Here is a 20997-nt window from a genome sequence, read left to right on the forward strand (position 1 = left end):
GCAAAACCAAACGTCAATAGAGTTGGAACGTTGAATTTTATCGACCTTTTCAGCTATCGATAAGTTCAGTCAACTTTTACATTTCTGACTTTAACATTAACCTCTTTGATTAGCTAGTTGACTAGCTAGTTTTAATAATGCAGTACTAAGTTAAGTAGTTTTTAAAATTATCGTTTTATATTGTCTTTTATTTAAATGTTATTCCGTAATGTTCAAATGAAGTCTATTATTGTTTGCTTATGGATTTGAGGTTTAGTTTTGTTAATAAATAAATAAACATACGCTAGGTAAATATAATCTCAGTTTATTCTATAGTCGATAAAATTCAACTTTCCAATTCTACTGACGTTTGATTTTTGCCATGAGCAATTCCGCCCTCTGGTGATCAATCATATTTTCATGGAAATTTGACATTGAGGATGACATTTTGCAATGCTTTTTCACTGTATTGCCATGCAGAGTTCTAGGTTGTTCTGAGCCTAGACACAGAATACATAATACATAATGTACTGCCGTACAGAAAGGAAACTTCCTACAAAACCGAAGTTTGACAGCGGTTCAGGGTCGAATCATGCTTACTTACTGCTGTGGCGCAACGACCCGAAGTGGATCTTGGCCTCCGACAGCAAAGACCGCCATGCTACTCTGTCCAACGCCGTTTCTGTCCAGTCGACGGCGCCGAGTTCGCTAAGGTCTTTCTGCGCTTCGTCTCTCCAGCGGTACCTAGGGCGTCCAGACGGCCTTCGGCCACTTGGTACTCCAGAGTACGCCCTCCAGACTGCGCGAACTTCCCCCATCCGGACTACGTGCCCGAGCCATCGGAGTCTAGCGGCCTATGCTACCCCTTTCTAATATATGGCACTATCCCTATCGGCTATTTAGGGTTGTCAAAATTCAAGTGATTATCTTATCTGTGGTCGGGAACGCAAAAGGAAGTCAAGTGGTGCCAACCCTAATAATTGCTCGAAGCAATGCTGAGTCGAGCGGAGCCGAGTTTGGCCGAAGTCAGGAGTTTCGCACCCCTGCCCTAGTTAGAGCAAATATTTATACTTACCTAAAGGGGCAGTCCGCCGGACGGTATCGGCCTGTCAGTTGTTCGGAACTTTAAAAAATTTGTTCTAACTGACAGGCCGATACCGTCCGGCGGACTGTTAATCAGTGGGCCCCTTAAGTATGATATTTAAGATAAATGTTCGTCAAACGTATCAACTAGGAAGAAACTCATTGAGAAAATAGCATCAGGCGTATAATATAGATGGATATCAACGCAGTTTTACTCAACGCTACACAAAGGGCACATGTTGTGTTTCACGATTCAAGCAAAAACGCAATAAATATCAATAGAGTACCTATTCACGGGTCACTACTTGTTTGCTACGACAACCCTACGGCCGCATTCAATACCAATGGGCAACCAATGTCACTTTTACGTTAGATAGAGTAAGATATCTATTAGATGTGAATTGGATCTCTAAGTCATATCCTGTGGAAATCGTTCAAGAGTATCTCCAGAATCGCGCAAATGTCAAATTTGACAGGTTAGATCTTAAACATATCGTTATCGTATCTTGGTGATGTCTAAAAGATATCGAATAGATGTCTATTTCTAAATCCGAATCGGGCACTAATTGGTATACGATCTTATACGACCGTGCCATACCGTGCCTATAGTCGTATTGATATTGATACATGTCAAGGTTGCCCTACATTCCGAACGGTTGCCAGCGACCTCAGTTTGCGCAAATAAATCAAAAACGGGCCCGATGCCACTAAACTAACGTTAGTAGGACAATGCGTTCAGACCAAGTTTTCCCATTACGCAGTTCCAGTACCTACGCATTAAGAATTTTGATTTCGGATAGGAATTCGTCTATTAAGCACGCGATATATTAATATCTAGGTATTTCTTCGTTAGCTTCATAAGTACTTAATCCTAATATACTTAAGCGTATTAATTGTAATTGTAAAAGGAAAGGTCAGAATGTTTTTATTACTTTGCCCCATTTTAGCGCGCACTAAATGTGCGTCCAGTCTTATGGTTCCTCTACATGATGGCCCAGCCGGCCACTCAAGGGACGCAGCCATCCGGTAGACTGAGATAGAAATATCACTTGCTCCCTCTAACGCATAAATGCGTCCCTTGGAGTGGCCAACGCTGGGCCATCTTGTAGAGGAGACATTATAGCTCCTCTACACGATGGGTCAACGCCGGCTACTCCAAGGGACGCATTTATGCGTTAGAGGGAGCAAGTGATATTGTTATCTCATTCTACCGCATGGCTGCGTCCCTTGGAGTGGCCGGCGTTGGCCCATCGTCACAGGGCGGACACGCCATACATCAAAACTCGTTTGCGTGTATATGTGTGAACAGCACGTCTGTACACGCGTCATTGTGTGAGTAAGTCGCTTAGGGCTACTATTTACATGTTTTTGAGTTCACGGAGCGTTATCGTTGTACTCGTAACGTAAATATCAAACATTTTTATTCCTAAAATTAAAGAAACAAACATAATTTACAAGATGGTATTTTCTCCTAGATCCTTGCTATAATAAACTGTTCTATTCACAGGTCACAGCTAATATTATTTGAACGTATATGCGAACTCACCCGTAACCCGTAAAGGCCGTAAAATATTACGTAAAGTATGGTGCGGCAATAAATTACCAAAAATGTCATGTCGAATTGTCGATACACAATTAGCGCGGACTAATATAAATAATTACAAAACGCTACTATTTAATATACCTATGTATAATAAAAATAAATGTTCTTTATTTCGTGAATTTGAAAAACAACCATACATCGCAAAATACATCGGCATTTTGAACGTTGCGTCATCGCGCCGCGGCGTTGCTAGCCGAACTGAGAGTATGTCAGGAGTCCGTCAGAACTCAGTCGCGGGGCGAGGTAATCCGAGTCGGGGCGGGGCGGTGCGTGTCCATTCTGTATGATATAGTAGTTTATGTGACTGCTACATAATGAAAGGCATTAAAATACGAGTGTGGGTTTATGAAACGAATGAAATGAGTTTCATAATAGTATCACACGAGTGTTTTAATGCCTAATTTTGTACAGTTACATACACTGCTTTATCTACACACATATTATAAACTTTCTATGATATATTCAGTAACTTCATATTACAGCCGACTTTGCTCTCTGGCGGAACTCGCGGATATGAGATGGCGTTTCCGAAATATCTTTATCGCACATTTTACACGAAACTTTTGTTATAAATAGTTCCTTTAAAAACAACAAAACAAATTATTTTTTACTTATAAACTAATTAAAAGATAAACTGTACGTCAAATGGCGGCAAATGAAAACTTTTTTCACGCACGTCACGCATCCGTAGTTTTTTTTTAATTCAGAGACAAACTAGAGTCGGGGTCGATTACCATATCGTCCGATAACAACTTACATGCGAGATTTGTCAATATTGTATGCAATTGTCATTTGATTTCGAATAAAACGTCATCTCAACTGATATTAGAATAGGGGTCAAATCAAATTGCTTTTTTTTTCAGAGATGTTCGAAATTTGAAATGCATTACCAAATCGATTTTGATATAGTAATGAAGCTATTACCACATTTTCACAGATAAGAAATTTGCTGTAACAAAACAGTTTATCGTAATGTGGGCCATTATTTACGAATTTTGCAGGCATCATAGACAGTTAAGGATATGTTGTGTAGATAAATACTATTACTTATTCTGTGCCATCGTGTAGAGGAACCATTAGATAGTATAATGTCTAATACTATCACAAGGTGCGAAGTGCCCTTAGAGTTAGAGCAAGATAACTCTGCAGTGCAATAATTTGAAGACCACTTAAAAATATATATACCTATCGAAATTTTGCTTAGCTGTCACAAAGACATGATGGTTAGGTATAGGTAAGTGGGATAAGACATTTTAATACTTGCATTGCACCATCCATATTTAGAAAATATAATATTAGTTTAGACCAAGTGTTTAAAATATTACTTACACAGATAATATGCCTAGGTATATCTAAGCTATAACAGCACAAAGGGCTCACGTTAACAGAAAACTTGGATTTTATTAAATGCAACATTTTCCTTTAACCCCTACGTTTTACAGGGATTGCTATATTTAGACACTTGAAAGGTACCTACATAAAATCCGTCATTTCCATTTTATTCTATTGTGCAATACGGTTCATAGAAAATCAAGTGTATTCCAACAAAAGACGTTCTCTTTTGAGGAGCTACGTGATCTGTGCTGTGCAAGGATTGGCTGCCTCAGCTGCCTGGGGCTAATCCTGAATTTAAACAGCGCTTCAACTATACCTATATGTACCTGTACATTCTAGGCTTACGGCGACACTTGTCTTATGACAGAAAAGAAAATATAGAGGATATTTGCAACATGGCTGAAAACATTACACTGCTGCAAATGCGAGTTATGGTAACATTCCATTTCTGACCTCAGCTGCACTACTGAACGCGTCGGTGTTATTGTCAATTTCCATAGTAAAATGAACAGCCACACATCAAGTTACTAGACGGGGTTAAAATACCCTCAGACAATCATTAAGGTAGGATAAATAGATTTTCAGAAAATTTACAATAAACTTACTAAATCCCAGAGCCATGTTCATGTTGCGCTTTTCTTTACCAAGTAAAAATACAATTTAATTTTTCTTGTAGGTTTTATGCTGATTCTTAGAAAGTTGAGAGGCCTTAAACAAAACCGTGGTAAGTAAGCGAAAGTCCTAAACGAAGAAATCTGAAAAACAATATGAATTAAGAATTCGACAGAAGCTGACGTAGCAGCCTATTCAAATCAAATTGGAGCTCAATCACTTGTTTTAATGCCATCTCCTACACGCGGGCTCGGTCCTATTTCTTTGTTTCCACATGACAATAGAATTGCCAAAACAAAATCTTCGTTAAGCTGGCTAAAAGACCGGCCACACCGCTGCTCAAATTACGGTGACGGTACGGAATCGCAGTGTCGTGCCGTAAGCCTCACAATTTTATCGCAAGCCCTCCACACCGTTGCCGTAATAATCTGACTGTGCGGGAACGCGATGACGTGCCGTAGCGTGACGTAGTTTCGCATGAGGCACGTCACCACAGCGTAACATACGATGCATCAGAGTCTTTTGAGCAACAGTGTAAAGAGCATGCGGTAAAGTCGTAACGTTTACGGCACGTCACTGCGATTCCGCACCATCAGCGTATTTTGAGCAGCGGTGTAGAGAGCATGCGATAAAATCGTGACGCTTACGGCCCGTCACTGTGATTCCGAACCGTCACCATATTTTGGGCAGCGGTGAGGCCGATCCTTAAATTGACGGTGCTTAAATTAGATATATTGTTAAACTACTTACATGCGAATTGTGAACTACCTTCACGCTCTTTCATTGAGCATAATAAATTTAGCCATATCTTCAGGGGCCTTTAAGAAAGAAGTGGTTTTTCAATCTTTACATATATGTACCTACTTCCAATCAAAGCGACAACGCGCAATCCTAATAAAGCGTCGCATAGCTGCTAAGGAGCTTCAATATGAGCCGTTGTGCAAAGTTGAGTGAACTTCTAAGCGTTGGCATAGGCATAAGATCACGCCCACATCACGCCCAATGAGCACAACTTAGCCCGTTCAACAAGATACTTGAACGAATTCATTTTCATTAGAAATTAAAACCGTAAATTTTAACTTTGGTAAGTAATCGCTTATATAAAAAACTATTTAAACGTAAATATTTAAACAAACTTTTTCCACGCCTTTTTCTCAGCTTGCTAAGGATCCTGGGGACTATTCAGCAATTATTTTAGGAATTGGCGAAAACGCAATGCCTGTCATATGTGAATAGTCCACTGCCTAGCCAGAATCTATTAAGCATCGTCGACATTACAGATGTAGTGCATAATTGTTTTTTATCATATATTCTCGGAAACGTTCGTATTTGCCATGCTAGTTCAGTAAATGTCAGTACTTTTTGTACCGAGACTGACTGAAATAGCAAGACGCGTTCGTAAGTTTTCGTGAAAATACGATGGAAAATAATTATGCACGACATCTGTATGCAGTTGCAAATGGCTTCGAAACTCAGCGAGGAATGAGGCAAACTCATAAATTGTTGATTTAATTTAGGTCGCAGCTGGCACAATGGTGCTAATAATTTTATGTTCGTAATACATCCGAGTTGAAAATTATTGCTGTAAGTATATTTCAATTTTGTAACTAAATTATTCTTGGGTGACTTATTCGGGAGGTACGTAAAACACTGAGTATTGTAACTACATAATCTTTTTAAAGAACTTCTAATAAAGTTTAAATAAATAAATATCACTTTTAAAACGGGTGCCCTAATCACGTCCCCCCCCCCCCTCAGTCCCCTTAGTCGTCGTGCGTTCATTATGTCAAGCTTTCGGGCTAAATAACAGTTGTATGGAGCTAACACTTACCTATTGATTTCTCTATGACAGAGATGGATTCATCGTTACATTTTCTTACTCCATGCTTTCCATTTTGAGGTTTAAGGCCTGTGCACACCGGCTTGCGTGTGCGTGACGTGTTCGTGCGCGTGCACTAAAATGTTGGAGCCGCACACGTCACGCAAGCGGTGTGCCGGCTCTCATAAGAATCTGTATACTACAACGCCGCACGCACACGTGCACGTCACGCACACGCAGCCGATGTGCACAGGCCATTAAACAAGAGAGCTTATTTGACTTAAGAGGGAAGTAGCACGTCACGTACCTACTAGAGTATGTGCGGAAAAAGAAGAGATGTATAATGTATGGGGCCCAATACATTCCACGACTCTTCTCTAACTTTCCGAACAGACACTAATCCATACAAAAAGAGAAAACGTTTTTCCACTTCTAAATATTTTCCATTGCCCATGATTTTATAGTATGTAATTGACACAATGAAAATCTAAGTTTATAAGTTTTTTGTTTTGCAATACAATTTTTTTAAAGCGAAACCTAGAATAAAAATACTGAAGCGATCGACACCAAAATCAAAAGTACCTATTCTTTCAGACATGAGACATGAGCATACTTGCTAATACATAGATGATATTATCGATTAATTTAGAAAGACGATAAGTATTCATTCAGACATGAGCATACTTGCTAATACATAGATAATATTATCGATTAATTACAAAGACGAGAATATTATCAATTTCATAGTTCTGCACAAATCGGGACATTTAAGCTTTAGCAAAACTGGCTGCATAACATTTTTAAATCCTGACTATATAATATATGTATATATACGAGTAGATATTACGAACGTACTAAATAATATATCGTTATGATTTCAATAGTCGGCTTAGCTCGCATACAGTCGGTACATCGCCCTCCAACAAAAAGCCTTGTAGGCAGTAGCCACCCTTAGCATAGAGCGCTACCGACTAACTATGCAGCACTTCTATGAATTCAAAGACTCTTTATTACGGTCAAAGCGACCAAACCCACTAAAAGGAATTTAATATACCTACGGGTATGTACAGTCGCCATCAGATATATCGGAGCGGCTAAGGTGTTCACAAATATCTGAACACGCCTCTATTGTCAGGGCGATAGAGTGCGTGTTCAGATATTGTGCACACCTTGGCCGCTCCGATATATCTGTCGGCGACTATACGTTAAGATGGGATTCAAAGGCACTCAGGAACGGTTCTAATCTAATTGCATTGTGTCTTATAGGTTATCCCGGGTAGGGTAAACAGTCGAAGGCCAGCATTGGACTAGGGATGGGGAAAAATCGATTGACAAGATTGATAATCGTTTAAAAAGCAATTATTGTTTTATATTATTCACCGATTTCAATCTTGACATAATAAATGGGTTAGTTATTAAAAAACGTTTTAACAGCTGCTCTAACGCATAAATTTTATGGAAGAAAATGTATCCCTTAATATAACCAGATATAACAAACCATTATTTCTGTTATGAAATCAATTATTTATTCATTTTATTACACAATCGATTTTATTTAATGCAATATATACAACTTTTTATGGTTGAATTCCCACCCCTAGTCCTACCTTTGCCGCTTCATCGGGCAACAGAGATGAGGGCTCGAAATAACTGTAAATTAAGAGGCTAGATCCGCACTTGTTAAGACGAAATAGGAGCTGAGTTTTAAATATTTTAGGTAAATACTCCCGTCTCCCTAACGAAAGCGGCTCCTAAAACTAGTGCGATAAGGACAAGGCGAAAAATCCTGCGTAAAAATCTCAATAATCGAGGTTTCTTACTCGACTGTTTCCTCCTCCAAAACTGATGAAATTATCTGTGTCGAAGCGTTTTGCTTTTTTGGCTAATTGATATCAGTTTTGCGCTACGCCTCTCATTGCGGCATAATCAATTAGGCCATTTAGGCCATTTATGAAGGGCTCTAAAACAAAAATAAAAATAAAACGCGCCTTAAAAACAAAAATATCCAAAAAAGCAAAAGGGGTCATCCATTAATTACATCACACATTTAGGGGGAGGGAGGGGGTCAAGAAAATGTGACATATTGTGACATGGGGGAGGGGGAGACACAAACTGTGTGACGTCACTTTAACTTCATCAGTAACCGAAAATTTATTTAAATTATGTTATTCGCTGTACATTTAAATAACAAGTATTTAAAACGATAATCGTTTTTATTCGTTTAATTTTCTTTCCTAAGCAGTTTTGGGTTATAAAATTACTAATATTTATATCGTCAAAAATATTTTGATAATATATTAATAATATTTAGGTACTTACTTAATTCGATTTTGCGATTTCGTAGAAAAAATGTGACGTCACACTAGGGGGGAGGGGTTTGCCAAATGTGACCAAGTGGGACAAGGAGGGGGGAGGGGTCAAAAAACCTAGAAATTAGTGTGACGTAATTAATGGATGACCCCAAACGGTCCGACACAGATATTGACAATATTAATCTGTTTTGAAAAAATGATTGCTCTAGCATCAAAACCCACGGAGGAAACAGTCGAGTACATTTGTATTTAGCAATGACCACTCCTGTCGGCTCTTAAACACAAAATCGTAACTGACACGCTTTTCCCCTTGGGACGCGCCGTCTTGTGCGAGACGGGCACTGCGTCGGTAAATTCCCGATTTTTCTACGCGGCTGAAGCGTTTGGGTGTTTCGGTGGAAAATTTCGCTGGATAGCTATTAATGTAGGTAACATCAATCCGTCGACGGTAATCGTATTTTACGTATAGAAATGGAAAAGGGTTAATATTTTTAACAATGAAATCAAAATGTATACTTTAAAGTAAATTAATTTAGTAAGTAACCAAAGTATAAAGTCAATATATATGTATGTATATTGTACTCGTATTAGGTATTTATAAGTAGATGACATGACTTATCAATAAATATTTTATTAATATCTCCTGTAAGGTAAATGTACGCTTCACCGAATGCTTAAGCCCTAGACTTACGTTTAATTTTTTTATTCGTTCTGATATTTTCTTACGAATATGTTCAATACTAAAATAGAAACATAGATAAATTTGTCCTCATTTAAACATACCTATAAATTACTGAAATGATTGGACGTGTATTAAAAACATTTTTAAAGTCATTTCTTCCAATTTCCTTGTTTGTACCGTTTACCGAACTAAGAAACGTGATTTGCACATTATACCGAATAGGGAGCCCGCATTACCGAACTAGGAAATAATTGTATGAAAATATGGTGTTGAGTGGTGCTCAAACTTCAGTAGTTCACTATTAAATCCCTACTATGCTTCGTTTTTTAGCATTATAAAGATGGTAAGCGATCTTGACGTGTCTTTTTTATTGAAATAATTCTTTTGAAAAATAAGTCACTAAGTAAGGTACGCAACAATTATAAAACATGTACGCATATGTATAAAATAATTTGGCTGTTTCATAAATTTTGGCTGGTCCATTTTCTATGGAAGGGTAAATTTTATTTCACGATTTCGGAGTTGGTCCCATAGTAAAAGTTGCTCAGTATAATCCCAAAACCTCCCTGGGAATGGGAATGTAGTTAATTTTTAGCCACCCTGTATGTGAACCCCGGAATTTCATAACAAAAGATAAAAGTTTAAAAAATCACAATCGCCCACGACGAGAGGAATCTAAAAAAATTTTTTGAACATCATGCTTCATTATTTTTATTAATTTATTCAGTTTTTTTGTCCACATTCCAAGACTATTATTAGGCGTCCAATAAGTATGTCTAAAGTTTGAAAAGCGCTGGCATTGAAATAATGGTCACAAAAAATAAACATATAAATATCGACCTAGCCGTTATCGTAATAAGGATAATATTCTCATGAACGTCGAATAGAAACATGACCAACGCAAACATGAGTTCGGTAGCAGAGACCATGGGTACCATTCACCGAACGGCCGTTCGGTGAACGAAACATGGAAAATATGTGGAACCTATTTCGCGAACGGATTTTGAAAATAGTATTCTAATCGTAATCAATGTGGTATAACTACAAATCTATCATTAAATTTAATACTTGAATCCATTACAAAACCGTACATGTATAAAGTTCTTGTTAATACTGACGTAAAATATCTAAAATTATTATTTGATAATAGTCTTGCCAAAAACCTTATTTTGATGCCAAAAAGTCGTAAAACATGAACATTTCAAACGCAGTTTTATAATAATCTATATAGGTTATTGTTGTTCGGCAATTGCTCATAAAATTACAAATACATTAAGTTATTTGTGAAATTAGGTAGTTAATCTAAATAGTTCGTAATCAACCATTAAAAAAATAATTTCAAAAACATACGCTTTCCCTGATTTCGGACGCTGTTCGATAATACCTTCCAATCAAATTGTCGGTGTACTCATCACCGAACTCACATTAAGCTTAATTTCTGATAATATGACTGGCCTAAATTAATTAAATTTACTAAAATACACAAACTAATTAAGTAGTCACACTGAAAAACCATACTTTGAAACACAGAAATAAATTTAAAAGGTTTTATGACCTTAAGAAATATACGCAACTTCTTACCGATTTCTTTAAGGTTGCCCATACAAAGTGGCAATCGGGAGCAACGATCCGTTTCGATCAGTTGCCACGTCCCAACTGCGGGACAAATTGGCCGACTCTGAGGCATAGTTGAAGGGATAGGTATTTAACTCGTGGAAAAAAAATACGCAAGTAAATATCAGCTGTAAATAATCGACTTATAGCCTAAAATAGAAGAAATTCGGTGATACGGACGGATATTGAGCGTTCGGTGGAGCGTACTTTTACCTTAATTTAATTGGTTTTCAAACAAGATATATAGAGTGGTATTACTAAAAGAAATTAATAACTAGATTAGTTAAATCTAAAATAATGTCTATTAATATCTACTCTACGTTCGATAAGGAGATCTAACTTTATTACCAAAACAGATCTTGTTTTAGATATTCATGAAATAAATTTGCCAGCCTATAAACGACTTTGTACGTCTTAAACTAAGATTCGTCTTTTAGTTATTATTGGTGCCCGGATGTCGCGCTGGTGGGAAGAGAGACTTTAATGGCTCCTCTACACGATGGGCCAACGCCGTCCACTTCAGAGGCCGCATTTATGCGTTAGAGGGAGCAAGTGATATTGCTATCTCATTCTACCGCATCGCTGCGTCCCTTGGAGTGGCCGACGTTGGCCCATCGTGTAGAAGAGCCATTATATTTAGCGCTAAACACACGTTACTCGTTTATGAGGAACTACAATTATAAATTTTCCGAGCAATTGATTAGTGAATGTTTGAAAAGGGCAAGCAATTTACTGACACTAATGGACTAATCCATATTAAAATTTTTCAATAATTGATGAGTCCAAAGAAGTCCAAACTACATATAAGTAAATCATATGTTATTAGGTAGTACCTATAACTGTTCTACATTAAAATTGCATCATACCTACTATTTCTACAGGGTTTTATACAACTTCACTTCGTATATGTATTCTATGTAGATATATTGATAAAAATGCTTCGAGCTATGCGCTTGTTTACTACCGACATGCTATAAAACCTAACTATCCAAATAGCTGGGTCGAACAGATCACTGTGTTACGTTCTTTCCTGTGGACATACACAAAGTTAAGGGCTATAAAGGTTAATTTTCTTATTTAACCCTAACCCACGTAAAAAGGTATTCCTTTTATTTACAGAACTATGATAAAATCATTACTTACATGCCCACAAGCTGTTAACTATTGCCCACAGGGGAGAAAAATGTACAGTTCGCGGGAACACGCTAGTTTTCTCTCCTGTGGGCAATAGTTAACAGCTTGTGGGCATGTAAGTAATGATTTTATCATAGTTCTGTAAATAAAAGGAGGACCTTTTTACGTGGATAAGGGTTAAATAAGAAAATTAATCTTTATAACCCTTAACTTTGTGTATGTCCACAGGAAAGAACGTAACACAGTGAACTGTTTGACCCAGCTATTTGGACTACTGCTAACGGTAATATGCTGCTAGCTAGCAGCAAATTTCCAATCAGCCGTTTTTTTTCTAGTGGTTATTATGTTGAGTGGATACCAATCAGTTCTCGTATTCACACGAATACGTAGCAAGAACACTCCCGCTCCTAAAGTTTCTGATAAGTTGAAAAACTATTTTATTTGTTGGAGTGCCTGCTTAGAAAATTTTATTGTACCTACACACTCTTCAGCAGACCGCTATAGACTCTAGCCTATTGTCCTTATTTGCCACATCAAGCGGGTGAGATGGATCGCCACGAATTCTAATTAGATTTAATCAATGCAAACTATCCAGGCATCGTCGACCGTTGTTAAAGAAGTCCATTAAGAAAGTAATTACTTACAAACATTTTATTTAGGAATTTAAGAAATAATTATGTGGCGGTAGTTTACAATATTTATGTATATGTATATCATTTTGTAATATTGCAATTGATAATTGTAAATATCGATAGAGATAGCTGACAATCCAGTTGTCGTTCCAATCTCTTGTCATACAGTATAGCCCCACAACCCCACATGAAGTTCTGAGGACTCTAGGTTGGAAAGTACACACGATACATCACTGTCAACGATACTGTACCGGCAGCACGCACGCCGGCTACGTAAGCCTACAACCAACTTTATACTTACTTTTATTCAATTAAAATTGAATGTGTTTTGAAAATAAATACCCGTTCCTCCGGTGGGGATTACATCAACACATGCCAAAATATGGAAGGCGAAAACATAATATTTAGGTTGCCGTCCCCTGTTTAATGTAGGTGATGTTCATCATATTGACACGAATGCGTTTAACAGGCTTGGGCGAAGTGATAAGGCGAGCTGGGAAGCGTCGGAGCCAGTGTGATCGAGCAGCGCGCGCGGGCAGCCGAGCCGCAGCCACGGCCGGGACGGCAGCTCTCCAGGGGCCCACCTCCTACATTTCTCTTATGTCTTAAGCGGGATGGGACATAATGTAAATATCATCCTGCCGACATATTTATTCGGGCCGAAATGGCTCTACAGATGAGAGGACGACTCTTCTTTCTATTGTTTTGCGCATTCGCGGTAAAAGGGAATGGTAAGTAAATATTGTTTGTATTTGAATTCTGTTTATTTCGTTATTTTTGAAGACTCATGTCTGGGAATATATTATTAAGCTTTAAAAGCATAGGTGGGTATTTTTAATCTTGTTTGGTGTAAAAGCTCTGAAGATCGATTTGTTTGATTGCCCAAGAAATTCGGTTGCGAACGTTTCGTAGCATTAATTATTTAGACTGGTTTCAGGCGTCGCAACGCTAGAACATTCTAACGCTCCGTATTCTAATGAAGCTATGCGAGATTCGTTATTGATAGTGCATCTTATTTGCGGTCAATTCAATATAAGTTGTGTTTCATGTTTATTCTACCAGACTTACTAGTGCTTATAGTAAATTGGCATGTAATTTTATTTAGAGAAATCGGGGATATTATGTTCAGAAGATTAGATTATAGCACACCGAGGGGTGTCACAGTGGCAATATCGTGAGCGCTTATACATTACGAGCAAAACAAGCTAAGTTATGCCAGACATCCACTGGTACCACACTCTTTTGACTTCTCCAGGTAGAAATACGCAACGAGCCATTGCGAACCATATACCTACCCACGTATTAGTCGTATTACTTTTTTCGTTCTTACGTAGTGGTATAATCTCTATATTCGGATAGTCACTGCAGCAGCATTGCTGTTGCAATGATACTGCTACATCGTTGACGTGGAAGATGTCACTGTAAAGTGTAAATTCCTTGATAGTACAGCAGCAACGGTGCTGCAGTTGCCATTCGAATGTAACCTTATGATAGCCCATTGTTTAGTGAAATGAGGTTTGTCTATCATGTAAACTCACCATTTTGTGTGTTATTTTTATTGTAGATGTTGTAGAAGTATTCGACGTGCTGTCGACGCTCCGCGATGAGCTGCCGGCGGGCGTGTCGCGGGTGCCCGGGCGCTGCCAGGGCCCCGCGGCGGCCCCGTACTCCGCCTACCGTCTCAACGAGAACGCCACCATACTGCAACAAGTCACTGGCATGTTCTACAACACCTTTCCTGAAGACTTCTCCATATTAGCCGTGACCAGGCTACCTGGTAAGATGAATTATATATTTTAAATGAATAGGTATACCTTACAAAAGTTGTGTCTTGCGGGCTGGCAAGTGCACGGCCTGAAGCGGGCTTGGCACACGATGGGAGGTCGGCATAGTGCAGCAATTGTGAACTTGCACCAATTTCCTGTTAATAATAACATTACATTTAATTAAAGTGTCAAAAGGACCTTAACGTATTGGTTTTGGCTACGCGCACGCCTCCAAAAGGTCCAGTACACCAATGTATTCACAGTTGTCTTTAGATATATCGGAGCGACCAAGGTGCTCAAAAACATCATGCACACGCATTTTGAGACAACTAGACACAACTAGAGAACAAATCAAATTATTTTATTAAATATTTTTTAATTTGTAGATCTCAGCCACTGGGGTGCTTGGTCATGTTTTCTTTAGTATACGACATTTATATCAGTTTATGCATTTTTTTTATCGTCTTAATAATAGAGGATTTAATAGAGCTTGACAGAAAATTCTGCAACGTTTTTAATAGCACACGCAGTGCAAGTGTTATTTAATAATAAGAATAAAAAGGATAGAATAGAATAGAATTACGAAGTATAAAATAACACTGCGTGCCCGGGCTATCAAAATGGCTAGAGACTTTTCTTGGTATGACTTTAACAAATAATTATCAAATAATTAATTATTTGATAATTATTTAAGTGTGATGAAAAATAATGTGCAGGCGATTTGTTAAAAATATGTAGAAACCCGAGGATAAGAAAGTTGAAATGTTTCATGACTCACATAAATACCATACTAGCGTTGAAAGACTCTCCACATGAAAATTTCATTTGTATGGCGACACTAAATACTGTAATTCAGAATAAATCAATGCTATTGAGTTCAATGATCGCACCTAAATTGTTGTGTCGTTTCAATTACATGCGACCTATTTGTTAAGAGGGTTCAGATTCATAATAAAAGTTAATTACTAGTCTAGGAAAAGTGAAAGATTTTAAAAATAAGTTAAGTAAGTAGATACCTATATAATCGATTGTTTAACTTGGCTTGAAAGAATAGCTGCTGATTATTTTTTTATTACCTCAGACCTGCGTTATTTTTAGCAAGACATACTCGTATGTATTAAGAAAACAACAATATGTATTACAAAATATGAAAATTCTTCTAGATTTTTTAGTTTATATGAATCAAAGTGCATAGTACAAATCTTACAGGCAATACATAGCGATTTCAATACGTACCTTATAACATAACAAACTAATTGACGATGGCAGATGACCGCTTTCGACGTATTTCTCATTTTCCTCCCTAGGTATCTCGCAATTAATATTATAGAAAATATTATTTCTTAATTAAATGTAAAAAAATGTACACTGACCATAGCTATGCCCCCTTTTTTTAATGATTTTGTATATTGTTAGGATTTTGTATAGCGCTATAAGACTTGTGCTCTCGCGCATGAGAGTAGGCCTGTGTCCCTGGCAGTGGGACTAGGGTTGCCAACATTTTTTTGGTGGAATATAGTATCTTCCAGAATAAAGCATCAAAAACATAGTACATTTCAAAAAAATATAGTTTTTTTAGATAAAATATTAAACATGAGTGTAGTATACGTTTAATCGGAAATATAGTATTTCAGCGTACTATATCTTTTTCCAAAAATATATAATACAGAGAGCCAAAATATAGTACAATACTATATAATATAGTACGGTTGGCAATCCTAAGTGGGACGTATATAGGCTGAATTATTATTATTATTTGTAACTCCATTTTAGATTTCACGGGTCTATAAAACCTGGTCTTTTGATAGGCTTGGGTGGGGATTTAGATCCAACACGTAGAGGCCCCTTGGAGAGCTATAAGGATGACTCACGTTAGACCGGGCCGTGTCCGGGCCGGAGCTTCCGGCTCATCGTATTCTATGGAAAGCATCACGTGATCGCCTGTCATGTCATAGAAAATTATGCTCCGAAAGCTCCGGCCCGGACGCGGCCCAGTCTAACGTGAGTCATCGCTTAAGTAATGTCGTGTAGAACTCCTGCTGGAACTATTATTATAAGATTTATAAGACTTCCAAAAGAGACTTTCAAAAATTTGTATGCAAGTTGTTTTTCGCTCCTTACTTCTTATAATAACACAAAAATCTAACGAAGGAGCATAGTTATACTTAATAAACATCAAATTTTATACAAATATATTCTATAATGTCAGTATTCAGAGAGGAAAATGGGGACTACTACGTTTCTTTCAAGAACAGGGCCCACGTTCCCTTTCGTCTTAACACATTCACCGCCAGCGCAGGCTACGCGCTACGAGCGTAGCTCGTAGCCGATAACACAGTGAATGTGTTAAGTATCATTCAATAAGTATTATTTAACACATTATTGACTTATCAAATTGGGAAAGACGTCTCGGCCCAATTCGATTTCCAAGGCGTCAATAAATGTGTTGGCACCCTAAATATTAACTGACTTTATTTTCTAATTGCTTCTGATTTGAACTAATTGATGTACTTATATTGATGCAATCGTAATAACTAAATATTTTCAAAACATCCAGTCTCACTAATCAAATTAGGATTGTTCATTTTTTTTCAAATGTTCTATTTCGAAAACCATTTCGAGATATAAGGTTTTTAAACAGTTTCCGACATTTGCTGCGATATAATAATTGAGGATTGAAGATATTTCAACAAATATCCTTATGACCTTAGTTTGACCTTCTCCTGGGCTGAATGGAAAGTCATCGCATAATAAAAGTTATCGAACCATAGTAAATAAATCCGTCACTCACGTATTGTCAAAGTTATCATTGTCATCGATTGTCATAATTACATTTTTCAGTTAAACCGCTGCGCTGGTTTGTTACGATTTGATTTATAATAGATACCTAAACAGTAGATTTCATTGCTTAATATATCATAAACTTTGTTCCTACGTGTGGGAATGATTTACAAAAATAATAGTTCGAATCCACGAAGACCTACGACGTGAAAGATGCCGTGATGATGCCGTGAATTAAACTTGGAATACCTACCTACTTCAAGTGTTACCCACAGTATTGCTGTGAGGTTGTGTCACGTCGATGTAAGTATAAAATTAATATTATAATATATATATTTTACTACATTATTTAAAAGCTCAAATGTTGGTAGGGTTATGTTACCTACTTATTTTCTGTGGTAATGTAGTCAGAGTATCTAAAGGCAAACCGTGAAGCAGAGATGGTGCCTACTAGAAAGAAATAATATACAAGAATACATAGCCACTCAAAATTCAGCCTGAAACTGTTTTAAAGATATAATTTCTAATTTCCAGGTACATGTTGCAGTTCAAGCCGCTGATATCATGGTGGACAAGACTTAAGTTAATTAAAAAGTAAATAAAGAGTTGTGCTGAATAATAAAACATTTTTTGTTTACCTACTTTTTTATTAATTTAGGAAATATATGCATATATGTTTCCAAAATAAAAATAGTAACTTTACATATATATGTATGTTTATCATGTTCTGCACGAGCAGCCTGACAATGATGGCTTCTTGTTGACCAACCAGAAGAGAAGTGTATGGTTTGTTATTTACTCTGTTCCCAGGCAGGCAGGCATTATTTACGGTCGTAAAGTATTACGACGATTAATAATTAATATGACGTTCGTTTCAATACAAAATGCTCAACTTTGTTCTGGGCCCAAGTGCCTTAACAAAATCAATCTCCTTTGTACATTACATATCCCACAGCTGTATCTAAATAGGAATCACATGATGACCTGAAATAATAGGATATAATTAGCGAAATTGGCATCTTCCTAATATAGTAGCATAGTACAATATCCAAACAATGGTGACAAGCCGGTAGAAAGTACCCACTGGGTGCTAAAGCTACCTTTAGCAATGGACGCTTGTAACGATTTTATGAATCCAATCTTCTTACAAATCGAATCAGTTAAAATATATTATGTTGTAACTTACATTTGTATTTTTGCTCCCCTGTTGTATTTCAGCCAAGTTATGGTTGGAGTTGGATGCTATATGGATACATACTCCAATAAAACTAAGTTCATAGGCAGATTTCTGGAATCAGCTTTCACAAATTTATAGCGTAAATATTTTGAAATTAATGATTTAGGGAATCAAAATAAACAAGTTTTCCATTCCAGAGGATATTATTTATAGAAATTTGTGACACTGAGATTGTCGACAGGTGACATTACAATCAGTTGACAATGTCAATTATTTTTTTTAATGCTTGTTGTTGCTTGTGCTTTATCAAACAGCCGACGACATGTAATTTACGAGAAGTCGTATCTCATATTTTCAATAAATTATAAATATTCAACCGAGCCACGAATTACTAAATCATTCAAATTGATATCTTAAATTAACCTATATTTTCAGAAAATAAAATAAAAATGGGGGTCTAAAAAAAATGAACAATCCTAATTCAAATTCCATTCAATTTCAAAATCCAGTCAAATTGTGAAAGACGCCTCGTGCCGAATCCATCTCGAGGCTTCAATAAATGTATTGGCACCCTAATTAATAACAGTCTTTATTTTCTACTGACTTCTGATTAAAAATTATGTACAGTCGCCATCAGATATATCGGAGCGGCCAAGGTGCTCACAAATATCTGAACACGCCTCTATTGTCAAGGCGTTAGAGTGCGTGTTCAGATATTGTGAACACCTTGGCCACTCCGATATATCTGATGGCGACTGTACCTAGCGTGAGCGTAACAAATCATTTCAAGCCATACAGTCCCGCTCAATTAACCCCGTGCACTGGTAATGGGATCGAAATAGGTCATTAACAAACAAAGTAAGATGTAAAACAACTTACTCGCACAGCTTATTAAAAATAATCCTGTTTTGGAGAAATTGTTTGCCATGTTTCTTTTTATCCTTTGTTTCCTTGGTTTACGTTACAATAAAAGTAATTTTCTCGAACATGTGCGGTAACAATATATTCTTTTATTCATTGTGATAGCATTACCTACATTGCAGAAAGCATTTCATTAACCTAGTAAAATTGGTACCTGATTATTAATTTGAATTCATTGTTTTAAGCAGACTATGTTGAATAATGTAGGTACCCAGTAGCAAAGACATTTATGTAACTTCGTATAAGATAAATAAAGTCTAAGAAAAAAACGTGCCTCGGAAATCAAGAAAAAGTCTTTCTCGGATAGATGATCGGCATTGGACTATGGTCGGCTAGATGGCGTGACGACACCGTTTCATATTTAACAATTTTTAACCGACTTCCATTTCATAGAAGGAGGAGGTTCTGTATTCGGTTGTGGCTATTTTTTTTTTCTATGTACGTTCACCGATTACTCCGACATCCGTAGTCCGATTTGAGTAATTCTTTTTTTGTTTGAAAGGAGCTAACTCCGAGTTGGTCCCATTTTAATTTGGTTCTATTCTGATGATGGGATCCATGAGGAATTGAGGGAACTCCTCAATTTTTAAAGGCACATGCATAGTGATTTGGGTGTTTTCTTAAGCAACTCGAGCATTTTCTCGCGAAAACCGCCACTTTGATAAAGTAGACCTGATGATGATGATTGTTTTGATGATAATGATGATGATTTTTTAAATGTAGTATGTTCAGCGATTACTCCGGCACCTGTGATCCGATTTGAGTAATTCTTTTTTTGTTTGGAAGGAGTTGCCTCCAAGGTGTTTCCGTATTATTTTTGGTTCTGGTCTGATGATGGAATCCATGAGGAATTGAGGGAACTCCTCAGTTTTTAAAGGCACGTGTAAAGTGATTTCGGTGTTTTCTAAAGTAACTCGAGCATTTGCTTCCGAACACCGCCAATTTGATGTAGTGCAAGTGTAGCCTTACCACGAGTTTGACATTGACATATTCGCTAAGTTAGCGATGCTAACGACCATAACTTACTTTTTATGCATCTCGCTCGCACTAATATGCCAGTACGAACGAGATGCAAAGAAAGTAAGTTACATACACGCTAGCGAATAAATCAATGTCAAACTCTTGGTAAGCTGGTAAGGCTGATCGGGGGTTAGGGTTAGGAGTTAAGGGGTCGGGGATTAAGGGGTCGGATAATGGTGGTTGAAGGGCTGCTGGTTCAGGGCCGAGGGGTACGTGGATTAGGGGTTGATGCGCTGTGAGGTAGAGTGATCGGGGGGTAGAGGGATTGGGTCAGTGGCGGGGCGGAGGATGGATTTAGTGTAGTGACAGGAATTATAATTTCCTAGATGGACTCGAGAAAATTCCTGATTACATATTTACTAAAGTAGGTACACGAATTTAGTGTTAATCATGATGTTGTTTTTCATTCATGCGTCGCGCTCTTAACAATTAAAACTAAAAATGGAAAAATAAAAACTTTTTACAAAAAAAAGAAAACCGACTTCAAAAAGGATGAAATAAAATATTATCCTTTTTAAGTATATGCG

At 37.3% G+C, this 20997-nt stretch overlaps 2 protein-coding genes across 2 annotated transcripts in view; one reads left to right on the forward strand and one right to left on the reverse strand.

The window, feature by feature from the left end:
* LOC134678556 (probable nucleoporin Nup54) overlaps positions 1–20997 on the reverse strand; it is a 294899-nt gene that overhangs the window by 103006 nt on the left and 170896 nt on the right. The window lies entirely within an intron of this gene.
* LOC134678546 (collagen alpha-1(I) chain-like) overlaps positions 13350–20997 on the forward strand; it is a 56332-nt gene continuing 48684 nt past the window's right edge. The window contains exons 1-2 of the mRNA XM_063537133.1: positions 13350–13536; positions 14370–14582. Coding sequence (XP_063393203.1) covers positions 13470–13536; positions 14370–14582 — 280 coding nt within the window. The 5' untranslated portion in view covers positions 13350–13469. The remainder of the gene's footprint in view (positions 13537–14369; positions 14583–20997) is intronic.

This window comes from Cydia fagiglandana, chromosome Z (assembly GCF_963556715.1).
Source record: "Cydia fagiglandana chromosome Z, ilCydFagi1.1, whole genome shotgun sequence".
In the NCBI taxonomy this organism is placed as follows: domain Eukaryota; kingdom Metazoa; phylum Arthropoda; class Insecta; order Lepidoptera; family Tortricidae; genus Cydia; species Cydia fagiglandana.